A 13600-nucleotide genomic window follows, 5' to 3' on the forward strand; every position below is an offset into this window, starting at 1 on the left:
AAAATGGTTACTAGGGAGTTGAAGGCCTCGTTGCCCAGTTTGAACTTTAATTGATGGGGGTCAAGGGAGCAGGAGGGACCCGGGAGATCTCGTCTTGGGGCCCCTCTCACATATTCAGAGTGGGAAGGATCCTGATGTGAAGACAGAGATGGGCACCCCGGTAATTGAATTACCCGGGGCTTGGGGGAGAATCCCTGGTGGTTCGAATACCCCGACAGAAATTGGGGGATGAAGACGAACGCCTGGAAAAGAGGGGAGGGAGGGGGGGAACAAGGGAGGAGGAGGGCAGGGTGGGGGGGTAGAGGAGATATTGGGTGGGTGGGGGGTGGGGAACAACCGGATCGAGCCATGGTCCTACAGGACACAATGGGCTCTAGGTGGGAAACACACAGAGATTTACAAAAAGAACGAAATCAATGACGACAATGGTTGAAGGAAAAATAGGCACGCTGAATGTCAAGGGCTTAAACTCTCAGAACAAGAGATCTTTGACTAGCAACATGTTCCGCAAACAACAGTTAATGGTCGTTTTTCTACAAGAAACCCACTATAAACAGGAGAAAGAATCAGCGATAAAGGGAAAGGAAATTGGAAGTAATTACTGGGCCTCACATAAAGGTTCTAAGAAGGAAGCGGTGGGTATTCTCCTAGGCAAAGCTCTCCACCTCACGGACGTGGAGACCAAGAGGGGCTTTGGGGGGAATATTATTGGCGGTTAAGGGCACATGTGAGGGTGAAAGAATCACACTAGCCACTCTATACACACCCAACTCCGGCTAGATAAGGTTTTTGTCCCAGATTTTCGGCGTGATGGATGAACGGGCGGAGGGGGCCATGATACTTAGCGGAGATTTCAACCTCATTCTAGACCCCCCGCTGGATTGGTGCTCGGTGAAAGGCGCAGGGAAGAAAGGAGGCACCAAGGATAACATAGCCCTCCAGTCTCTCCTAAGGCAACACTATTGGGTGGATGTATGGCACAAAGCATGGCCAGGACCGGGGGGATACACCAAGGATCGACCTGCTACTGACATCAGAGGAAGGGGGGTGGGGTCCCGAGTCCCCAAGGGTGGAAGCAATAACGTGGTCGGATGACGAGCTGCTGGTAGCAAACTGGTCACTTCCAATGTCCCCGAGATCCTCCCGATGGCGCTGTAATAACACGCTTCTAAGGGACCCGGCTTTCAAGGATTTCCTAAGGAAGGAAATGATAGCCTATTTCAAAACAAACGATAACGGGTCAACCGACATGGTGATGGTATGGGAGGCCGCGAAAGCCACATTCCGGGATCTCTTGAAAGCCGAAGGCTCTATATGTAAACGGGAAAGGTGTCTCATCGAGAATCGGACCCTACGGGCTAGACTCAATTTAGATGGGGAGGACCGAATCGCCCTCTTGGTTGAGATGCAAGCAAAAAGACAGGCACTGCATACGATCCTCATAGGGGAAGTGGTTAAGAAACTGAGGTATACACGACAAAGATACTATGAACGGGGGGACAGAGTGGGGACCGTTCTGGCACGCAGGACTAGGGGGTGCAGAGCAGAGAGGAGGGTGAGGTCCATCAGAGATAAAAGGGGCAATGAATGCAAAAAGAGAGCAAATCGCGGAACGCTTTGCAGACTTTTACAGGGAACTATACACCAAACCAGGGGATGAGTCGTTGGAAAAGATCCGGGCATATTTGGCCGACAACCCCCTACCCCGACTGACTAATCCAGGGCTTGAGAGTGTAGGGGAGGACTGGTCCAGGAGACCCCCCTCGCCTGCGCTTTCTCCCCAGGTGAGGGCTATGGCTCTTTGGGCGTCCCCTCATGCCACCCGGGCCCAGGTGATGGAGGGTTCACCCACTGGAGACATTGCCCGCACGTATTGATTGCCCACATGTATTAAAATTTAGCTAGGCCCAGAAACCATTTTGTCTGGTAAAGATGGTGTGAGCTCAGCGCACTGTAGCGCGGCCCCCACCCTTGGAGAGTTTCAGTCATCCCTGTTGCCGCAGCACCCTGGCAGATCCGCTGCGACCACGTTCCCATGAACAAGACGGACATGAGCTAGCGTAATACACTAACATTGTAACAGTTCACCTCCCGCAGTGTATCATCGCTCCCAGCATGACCCGGCCAGCAGGCCTGGGCAATGAAAAGAACAGTAAAATAGTCATCAGATGGCAGACAGTCTTTATATATTAATGTTGAGACCACTCGCAAAGTATGCTTTCTTCCACAAAATCCCTTATATTACAAAAGCCTGTAAAATGTATAAATATAAGAAAGCATGCTTCCATGATATAAGCGATGGCGAGCCCACACCATTGCAGTTGGGTGCTAATAATAAAGGAACGCACCAGGAATCTATTTGTTACGTGTATCACTGGGAAACTTACACCCCATGGGCTCGCGCCATAACTGAACTAATGCTGCTAGAGGACACAAGAAGACGAATGTAACCATACAGAGGGCCCATGTGAAGGATGCACGAGAAGGCGCATGTCATGTGTGCATGTCTAGGCCCCACATGTGCCACCACCGTCACGAACAGTGGCGGGTTACTTTCTATGTTCTCCACCAATCCTAATTCTACCTCACTTACTGCAAATATATATGCATATAACTAAATACTGTACTTGTTAAAACATAATGTATGAATAAGGTGCTCAGACTGGGTATAATCGAGACACATCCAGCAAAGTTTAAATGCATGTTTTGTATTGCTTTGAATAAGTATTATAGAGTGTTCAAATGTTTGTGATGTTTTCACCTAAATCGGCAACACACGAGGGAGATACCTTTGTGAAATACGTGCAAGGCCATTCCCCCTTCCACCCTGCGAAGGCTGCCAAGGCATGAGAGCAGAGGCAGCGCCGCGCTGCTTTACCTCCCCCAACCAGACTGGAGCCGCTTCAAAGACTTGTAACCCCCTCTGTAGCACCCAAGGCCGCCGCCCGCCACCTGCATTATTTACAGCACAGCAGTAAACCTCTACCTGAACACACGTGCCCCCTCGTAAACCTCACAACCCACCGGACCATCTCAGACTTATGGCCCTGTGCAATCAGGACACCCAACACTTTGACAACACACAGCGGAACATCCATAACAACTTCTAACAAAGCAGAAAGACCTGTACCGCCCGTCCCAGGCCCTGAAGCTTAGCCCCTCGACCTAAGGCCCCGGTCAACAGGACACTGGTAACCATGTCTTGACGTATTACCTCCAGACCCCTCACAAGGTGCATTCCTCCTGTGTTGCATTAACCTGTGGTATAACCTATTGAAAGATTTACTAAAGAAGATAATATTGAAATGACTGAATGACTGCGGTGTGCATGGCCTAGGGCAAATAAGTCAGGAAAAGACATTCATCTCTGACACTGGCCGCGATGGCACAACAACACCGCCCGGATGAACTCTGCCACCCTGCCAGGCCCAGCCCAACCCACGAGGCTGACCAGTGACGTCTTCCAGCCAAAGCCAACCACATCGCAGCAGCACCTATAGTTAGTCGTCGCCACCCAATCCCCTTGAACTTGTGCCCCCTATAGTGTGTAGGTTCTTATGACGTTTTTTGTAAATATATACGCCTGTCTTTGCTATTGTCGGACAGAGCGCTCTCGGAGTTTGCAGAGTTCTTTGCATGCCCTATTCTGATTGATAAACTCCCATTTACGCTCACCCGCACTCTGTCTTGGCCTTAATCCCATTTTGGAAGATTCCTTCATTGTCTCTCATTGCGGGGAGGATCGTGCTGTTTGGGGACGCTTGCTTTCAAGAGCCTCAAAGTGGAAATAACGGAAGAAGAGGTGAACTGTGCTATCAAGCGGCTGAAGGCAGGTAAAGCCCCGGTGGGGGTCGGGGAGGGGGGGGGGTCAGGGGGCAGGTACACGGCAGATTCCTTTAAACAATGCCAACCCATTCTGACGAAACCACTGGCCAAAGGATTCAACAAATTCAGAAACCAAAACTCAACCCCGCCAACATTCCTGCAGGCCCTAATTTCTGTAATACCTAAACCTGGCAAAGACCAGATGGATTGCGCCTCATATAGGCATATCTCCCTCCTGAACCTGGATGCTAAGATCTTCACCAGAATCCTGGCGACAAGGCTCGAGAAGTGCCTTCCCTGCCTGATCCAGGCGGGATTTGTACTTAACAGGCAAGGCTCTGACAATATGCGAAAGACCCTCCATGTACTAAACTCAAGAGTGGCCCGCGAGGAGGGGGGTCCTCCTGCTGGCCCTCAACGCAGAAAAGGCCTTCGATAGGGTCAGTTGGGCCTTCATGGGGGAGGTTTTCTTATCTCGGGGAATGGGACCGAGGTGGCTGGGCTGGATGTCAGCACGATATTACACTCCCACGGTCAAGGTAGTGGTTAACGGGATGGAATCGGGGGCGTTCTCCCTGGAGAGAGGTACAAGACAGGGGTGCCCCCTCTCCCCCCTAATATACGCACTGGTCATGGAACCATGGGCAATCTCTGTCCGGAAAGACGAAGAAATTGGTGGGGTGCGTATAGGTGACTCGCACTGTAAATTAAGCCTGTTCGCTGACGGCGCACTGCTTTAGCTCACAAAACCATCCCAATCGGTCCCCCTGTTGCTCCAAGGCCTAGCAAGTTATGGAGACCTCTCCGGATTCAAGGTAAATTTTGGGAAATCGGTGGCCTTTATGCGGGGAACCTATCAGACGTAGAGGTAGAATAAGTGGGGGGGCTCCCCTTCTGGCTGCAGAGGGACGGGTTACGGTACCTGGGCATCCAAGTGACATACAACCCCGGCGATCTCTTTTCCGAGAATTTTCACCCGCTCTGGTCAGAGGTTAAAAGGGACATGGAAAGGTGGGAAAGATCGGGACTCTCATGGATGGCACACTTGAACCTGGTAAAAATGGTGATTCTCCCCAAATTCTTATTTCTCTTTCAAATGCTCCCAGTGCAGGTACCCAAGACATTCCTAACGGAAATTAAACGTATCCTCCTGCGGTTCCTCTTGGCGGGCATAAAACACAGGATCACCTATGATGTGCTTATCAGGCCCAAAGAAGACGGTGGGGTGGGGTTCTCCGAATTTGAGACATATTATAAGGCCTCCCAGCTAAGGGTGTTGATAGATCACTTCACCCCGGGAACGGAAAAACAATGGGTAGCGCTAGACAACTAAGTCCTCGCCCCGGTCACTGTGGATGAATGGTTATGGGTCCCTAGATCGTGCATCCCTAGAAGGGTCTTGCACCATCCTGTTCTGGGGGTTTTGTGGTAGGTGTGGAGGGAAGGGGGTTATTAGAGATGGCGCACAACCAGGCCATCTCTGCTGAGTTGCACCTAGGCCCTGGCATTCATAGACAAGATAGCCGAACCAGCAGCATTCCAAAAGTGGTACGAGGCCGGCCTTAGCAGGGCAGGCCAGCTCTGGGTGAAGGGCTCCTTTTTTTACCCCTGAAAGATCTGGAGGAGGCAGTGGGGTTGGGCAGTCTATCACCATTCCGCTACCTCCAGCTCAAAGGAGTACTTACTGAACCCTCATGGGGAGACACTCTCAGGAGGGACCTGACGGACTTTGAGAGAATGCTTATCTCAACCTGAGGCACCAGGGGGTGATATCCAGTTTCTACACATCTCTTCTACTCTCGGCTCTAGAGGACCCTCCATCAGCACGGATACAATGGGAAAAGGACCTAGGGGGGGGGGCAAATGATGACAAAAGGTGGTCCAAAATGTGTATGCGAGCCAGCCGCTCCACGGCCTCGCTCCAGTATCGACACCAGGCTCTAAAGGTGTTGCATAGGTGGCACTATCGCCCGCTGAGGATTGCCAGGATGAGGGCGGGATATGACCGCCACTGTTGGAAATGTCAGAAGGTAAAAGGGGACTATATACATATGTTGTGGCGTTGCCCAGTGGTTCAGATGTACTGGGGGCAGGGGGATAACGATGGGGAAACTCAGGGTCACATATTGCAGATCATGTTGGTGGCAGCTAGGTGTTGCTTGGCCCAGAAGTGGAAGAGCCCACACATGCCAGGAGAAAAAGAATGGGCCACTTAAATCCAGGCCATCTACGATATGGAGTTCCTAACACACTTGATCGATGAATCCAAAGTGAACATTGAGGAACTATGGCTCCCCTTCTTTGAAAGATACGAACGCCTGGGCTGAACTGACAGCGTTACACATGGGGCATCACCCGAACATAAAAACCTATCAGAAACGGTACTATCCATAACCGATGTGACATACAACATACGTCTCACAGGACTAATGAAGTTGAGCCCAAGATTCCAAAGTGCAAATAATTGACTGATTATTCCACAAACTGTTTCCCGAGAGCGCGCCAGACAAAGTGGCCAACTGAGCTTGATTCATGGCAGTGGGGTGAGGGGGGAGGGGGTTAATGTTATAATTGTGCGATTAAGAATTAAGTTGATTTGTGATGTTTCATGTTATAACCTAAAAAAACAATAAAATACGATTTTCAAAAAATAACTTAAAACTTCTTACCTATATAATCAGTATACGTCCCATAAGCAAACAGATTCAGCAACCGCAAGTAGGCTGCACTGGGGCCTTCTGCAAGCTGGCAGAGAAAAGAAAAATGAAATGTAGCTCACGTTATACAAATATTAGCTCAATGTGCCCAAAACGCAAAAGTCTTCTATATATATTTTATCAAAAAGATTCTCCACTATAATCCAGATAAGAACTACTTGTTGGATACGGGATAACCGACGAACAGTGTGCCTTTTTTCAGCTGTTATGTCTTAGTATGTGCTCAAATCCTAAACTTCCCACAATGCAAGCAAAGGGAGCCCACTAAATCTGCCTACCGACCATGGGGTCCGTGTGACAGTATTAGTGGATATTTGCTAGGCTTCTCAACAGGTGCTCAGTTCTAAATTGCAACTTGGTAAACCTGGTGTGAAGCAATATTGTGAAATGCATTGACTAGATTTAAAGTAAATTATTTAAGCAGGAAGAAATGGAGGACTGAGCAAATTTAATGACTGTGCAAACCTGCAGCTCTGCTCAATGTTGATGTTTAGAGAAAGGTGAGAAAATAAGAATGAATCGATGAGGTTTGCGGAGTTGCTAAAAATACTTTGGGAACAAAGATTGTTTACAGGACTGGCAAAAACACTGCAGGCTTCCTCTAACCTGAGCCGAATGTGGACCTCTGGAGAATTCCTGGACAATCCAAGCTCTCCTTCTGGCAGGCCACTTAGAGAGACCATTAATGGGTCCTGATGAGTTTCAAATACACTACCATTCTCTAGTCAGGCAAGGACACATGGTGATCAGTGGCATAGACACAAAACAATTGGCCTCTTGTCAAGCAAAGAATTTGCTTATGCTCATGGAATAGGCCTCTCTTACCTTCATGGCCACACCGCACCACCAAATCCCTACCTACTAAATATAGGGGAGCCAATTGTGCCAGAAAAGGGGCACATTAATGCAACGCCCTCCTAGAAGACCTCAAAAGGTTACCAACTTCCTCTCCTTCCACAAGTCATTGAAAGACTACTTTTTGCTCATTTGCACTGCACTGTTCATCATCATCAACAAATTGTTTACTTAGTAATGGTAGCAATAAAACTGGCATAAGGGAGACATTAAAGGTCTCGAAATATAAATAATAGAAACAATATACATTTACAAAGCGACCTACAATTGTTGCTTTCAAGTACGATGTAGTATTCCAAATTGTATTCATTTATCTATTTATAAACAAGAGAAACAATGCTCGTTTGATCACAAAAGAACATATAATAAATAAGATATTTACAGAGGGAGAGTTGAAGGTATTTTGGACCCAGGCCCCAGAAAGCCTTGTGGACAATGCAAAGGGTCTTGAATTTAATCCTTGCAGCCCTGGAGCCAATGAAGTGATTTCAGGGCTGGAGAGATACGATCCCAGGGCTTGAGGCCAAGGAAAAGTCTCGCAGTCCTGTTCTGGATGGGTTGGCAGAGAGTAGAAAAGGGCAGGTTCAGAAAGAGGCTGTTGCAGTAGTCCAGCCTAGAGAGAACCAGAGCTCTTGAGACAGTAAGCTTCTGGGGGAAGAAGAGGAAAGGAAGAATACCTCGGAGGAGGTGCAGTTCATAGTTTGACTTCTTAGAGACGTCAGAGATGTGAGGAGAAAAGGTGAGTGTGGAGTTGAAGATGACCCAGACGTTGTTAGCCTTGCAGGTGGGAGCAGCAATGATGGATGAAGTGCTAGAGTGGAGGTAGAGGAAGTGAGGGACAGAGGCAGGTTAGAGGCAAGGGAAACATTTTAGCTAGTAGGCAGATAAGAGGTAGGTTAAGAGGGTAACTCGGAGGCAAGGAGGTAGAGTTTTAGTTTGGGTTTTGAACAAATCCATGTGGAGTGTTTCTCAGATAACTGTGCGAAGAGAATTCCAAAAACAAATGGAGTAAGAAGCGAGAAGGAGCGGAAGACAAAGGAAGCACAGGGAGGGTGAGTAGCCACCAGGGTAGCCGAGGAGGCAGAGAAGAGGTTACGAGAAGGCATGTAGAGTTGGATGGTGGAGGACAGATAAGTGGTGCCTTACCACAGATAGATTTGTGAACCAGGAGAAGAAATTTTAATCTGGCATCATCAGCCATCCAGCCTGGTGACGGTACGAGGAAGTAGGTGTGAAGTGAGGGAGCTCAAAGAGTCCTGGTAGTGAAGTTAATTGTCTTTTAGAGAGGACAGAAAGCATAGTTGGGGAGACCAAAGGAGGATGTTGTCACAGTAGTCCATTTTAGACAAGACAAGAGTGGTTGAGAGATGCTTGGCAGTGTTGAATGGAGGGAGGTGACCAATGGTCTTAATATTTAGGAGGTTGAGATGAGCTGATGTTCCAGTTTTGGAGATGAGAGTAGAGAAGTGTCATAGATGACGCAGAGATTTCTAGCTGAAGAGAAGGGGAGAGCGTGGAAACTGGATAGGCATGGAAGAAGAGCACCCCTGTTTTGGAAGAGTTTAACATCAGAGAGTGCAAAGCCATCCAATATTTAATGGCTGAGAGACAGTTGGACATTTTGATAGAGGGATCGGAGGAGAGTTCAGGAAAAAAGAAGATTTGAGTGTCGTCCGCGAAAAGTTGGTACGAGAACCCAAAAGGAGGATATTTGTACCCTCAAGAGCAGCGGTGTAAAGTGTAAAGAGTAGTGGACCCAAGACACATCTTTGTGGAACACCAATAGTTAGAGGAGTGAGTTGAGAGGTGCTATTGCTCCAGGAGACAGGGAATTGGCAAGGTAGGATTCAATCCAGGCAAGTGCTCGATCGTGAATCTGTAGGGGAGGACTGGTCCAAGAAGACCCCCCCTCGCCTACGCTTTCTCCCCAGGTGAGGACTATGGCTCCTTTGGGCGTCCCCTCATGCCACCCGGGCCCAGGTGGTGGAGGGTTCACCCACTGGAGACATTGCCCGCACGTATTAATTGCCCACACGTATTAAAATTTAGCTAGGCCTAGAAACCATTTTGTCTGGTAAAGATGGTGTGAGCTCAGCGCACTGTAGCGCGGCCCCCACCCTTGGAGGGTTTCAGTCATCCTTGTTGCCGCAGCACCCTGGCAGATCCGCTGCGAGCACGTTCCCACGGACATGAGCTAGTGTAATACACTAACATTGTAACAGTTCACCTCCCGCAGTGTATCATCGCTCCCAGCATGACCCGGCCAGCAGGCCTAGGCAAATGAAAAGAACAGTAAAATGGTCGTTATATGCCAGACAATCTTTGTATATTAATGTTGAGACTACTTGCAAAGGATGCTTTTCTCTCATAAAATCCCTTATATTACAAAAGCCTGTAAGATGTATAATTACAAGAGATCATGCCCCCATGATATAAGCGATGGTGAGCATATACCATTGCAGTTGGGTACTAATAATAACGGCACGCACCAGGAATCTGTTTGTTACGTGTATGACTGGAAAACTTACACCCCATGGGCTCGTGCCATAACTGAACTAATGCTGCTAGAGGACACAAGAAAACGAATGTAACCATACAGAGGGCCCATGTGAAGAATGCATGAGAAGGCGCATGTCATGTGTGCATGTCTAGGCCCCACATGCGCCACCACCGTCACGAACAAGTGGCGGGTTACTTTCCATGTTCTCCACCAACCCTAACTCTACCTCACTTACTGCAAATATATATGTATATAACTAAATACTGCACTTGTTAAAACATAATGTATGAATAAGGTACTCAGACTGGGTATAATCAAGACACATCCAGCAAAGTTTAAATGCATGTTTTGTAATATTTTGAATAAGTATTATAGAGTGTTCAAATGTTTGTGATGTCTTTACCTAAATCGGCAACACACGAGGGAGATACCTTTGTGAAATACGTGCAAGGCCATTCCCCCTCCCACCCTGCGAAGGCTGCCAAGGCATGAGAGCAGAGACCGCGCTGCGTTACCTCCCCCAACTAGACTGGAGCCGCTTGAAAGACTTGTAACCCCCTCTGTAGCACCCAAGGCCACCACCCGCCACCTGCATTATTTACAGCACAGCAGTAAACCTCTGCCTGAACACACGCGCCCCCTCGTAAACCTCACAACCCACCGGACCATCTCAGACTTATGGCCCTGTGCAATCAGGACACCCAACACTTTGACAACACACAGCGGAACATCCATAACAACTTCTAACAAGGCAGAAAGACATGTACCGCCCGTCCCAGGCCCCGAAGCTTAGCCCCTCGACCTATGGCCCCGGTCAACAGGACACTGGTAACCATGTCCTGACGTATTACCTTCAGACCCCTCACAAGGTACATTCCTCCTGTGTTGCATTAACCTGTTGTATAACCTATTGAAAGATTTACTAAAGAAGACAATACCAATATGCCTGAATGACTGCGGTGTGCATGGCCTAGGGCTAATAAGTCAGGAGAAGACATTCATCTCTGCCACTGGCCGCGATGGCCCCACAACACCGCCTGGATGAACTCTGCCACCCTGCCAGGCCCAGCCCAACCCACGAGGCTGCCCAGTGACGTCTGCCAGCCAGAGCCAACCACATCACAGCAGCACCTATAGTTAGTCGTCGCCACCCAATCCCCATGAACTTGTGCCCCCTATAGTGTGTAGGTTCTTCTGACGTTTTTGTAAATATATACGCCTGTCTTTGCAATTGTCAGACAGAGCGCTCTCGGAGTTTGCAGAGTCCTTTGCATGCCCTATTCTGATTGATAAACTCCCATTTACGCTCACCCGCACTCTGTCTTGGCCTTATTCCCATATTGGGAGAGTCCTTCATTGTCTCTCATTGCGGGGAGGATCGTGCTGTGTGGGGACGCTTGCCTTCAGTGGTGACCCCGATAGCGTGATATTATTTCTTCCTAAACTCGTTATAACCGTCCCCTTTTGGCACGAGAATCTCCGGTCGAAAAGGGATACGCACGGTGAGCCGGCTCCGGGAGGCTGCCCGCCAACGGCGACCGTTACACTAAGAAGTGCGCACTCAATAGAGAAAGGGTACGGGATCCCGGTTGAAAAATCCCCTTTGAGTACCGCTCGCCGGAGTCGGGGCCGACTGTTGAGCTGACGGCGACACTGCCTGGACGGACCCAGTTTCGGAGACTATCGGTTCAAGACGGGCACGTGAGTACTGAGTGTGAGCGATTGTAAAGGGAGGGGGGGAGAGAAGTGTAGGACAGGGAACGAAAAGGGGGTACGAAGGTATACTAAATATTATTCTAAAATTTCCTTTCTTTTTCTTTGCATATGGCCATTAGGATTACGAGGTGAATAAGAGATAGAAGTGACGGGAACCTAGCTCCGAAAGGGGGTGGAAGGCGGCGCCGCATAGTGCTATATTGACTAGTGCTGGGAATATATGACGAAGAGAAATATAAGATAAAAGTGTTCAGCAAAAGGGGGCACTGAGAATATATTAGTGATCGCTATTACTTCTTTCTTTTCTTTTTCTTTAAGGGTAGGGGGAGAATAAAAACCAAGATTAGCACGAACTTGGGAAGAAAGTAAGAGAAAAGGGGGCCTACTAGGAGGGGGAGAGCAGGTTAAAACATATAAATATATGCATATGCGCATTCATCTATCTAAGTAAGACAGACAGGGACAGCCGGCTAGGGAGGAAAGGGAGGGCAGCGTGAATGGTGTACTGAGTGTTACCAAGAGGTGTGTGCACCTCGTATGTGTCAGGGGACAATTTGAGGTTGCGAATGTGTAAAACGGCTATAAATGTATAATTGTCAAATGGTCATGGTAAGTGTGACCGGATGAAACTTTTTTGAAGGCAACGGTGATACAGTGACGTGAGTGGGTGCCTTTTGATTTCCGGGTTGCTATTGTCAAAATAAATGATGGGTTGCTCTTGTATGTGTCCTCCAAAGAGAACAAAGTAGAAACTGTGTACAGTCAGTTTCGTATTGAATAATCGAGGGAGGGAGAGCCCAACCGAGCATAACAGTGAATGTGAAGTAGAATACGAAAAATAATATTGATACTACATTCATATTGTAGTTGCAGACACACAGAGACAAATAAGCACGAGGAGAGCGCTGAAATGGGGGCTGAAACACCCTTATCACATATTTGTAAAAGTCTTCCAGGGTACGCGGAGCGGATTAAGAAATATCACGACCAATGGGTAACTGAGTTGAAGGGAGAGGGGCTACCCCAGATATGGCCAGAGGGAGGGTCATTTGATAAAAGCGTTCTGGATATGGTGGTCACATGCGTTTTCTTGAAATATAAAGGAAAACAGTTGCAAAATAGGAGGGAAATAATAGATCTCTGGAGGTTATTTGAAGAGGTACCACCGCCTAAAGCACCAGCATTAAATGCTGACCTCCCATCCACTACAGACAATCCACTGATGATACAGAAAGATATCAAAGAATTGCCAAGTGTAGCGCCACCAATAGAGGTAATAAGTTTGTACCCGATACTGAAAAAACCTGTACCCGCAGAAGGATACAGTGATCCAACGTATGTACCTCCCCCGACAACTACTACACCCCACAGGCCCACTGCACCCCCACCATATGAAAGTACAAGGGAGCGAGGCCAGGCGAGTACACAAAGGGTGGACATAGAGAAACTTACAGATGATTTACAGTCAAGACTCTCAATAGCAAAAGATGAGCTCTCAAGGATAAAAGATATGTGCGGACAAACAGCACTTAATGCGACTAGGTCAGGGCGCACGTCTAGAGCGCCAGGCGAGACAAGAAGACCCGAAGAGGGGTGGAAGAAAGGCGAGATACTGTTCAGAAATGAGGAAGAACCAACCCGAATAATTGAAATAGAGACACGTGAGGGAGATCCTGACAATGATGAAAGGCCTATGGGGGATAGAGATGAATTACTATGCGATATAAGGGACGAGTTAGAAGAAGGTGACAGGTTGAGCATGGCTATGGGAGGGGGAAGCGAAGGGGGGGGATGGCACATGTTCAGTGAGAACACTGGACGATGAGTGGTCGGGACGACTAAGGAACAGAGTGGGGAAAATGGCATCACTAGAGACATCAGCACCCACATCAGGTCCGGGTGCCATAACGAAAGGAAAGCTGCAGCTCCCGTTGATACACAGAGGAGGAGGGAGACCTAACTATATCCCATGGGCACAAATGGATAA

At 48.4% G+C, this 13600-nt stretch overlaps 1 protein-coding gene across 1 annotated transcript in view; it reads right to left on the reverse strand.

Annotated features, from left to right (window-relative positions):
- Positions 1 to 13600, reverse strand: part of COPS7B (COP9 signalosome subunit 7B) — a 208553-nt gene that overhangs the window by 161143 nt on the left and 33810 nt on the right. Inside the window, exon 3 of the mRNA XM_069617550.1 lies at positions 6495 to 6570. Coding sequence (XP_069473651.1) covers positions 6495 to 6570 — 76 coding nt within the window. The remainder of the gene's footprint in view (positions 1 to 6494; positions 6571 to 13600) is intronic.

The sequence above is a fragment of the Ambystoma mexicanum genome, chromosome 10 (genome assembly GCF_040938575.1).
Source record: "Ambystoma mexicanum isolate Mex_15411 chromosome 10, UKY_AmexF1_1, whole genome shotgun sequence".
In the NCBI taxonomy this organism is placed as follows: Eukaryota; Metazoa; Chordata; class Amphibia; order Caudata; family Ambystomatidae; genus Ambystoma; species Ambystoma mexicanum.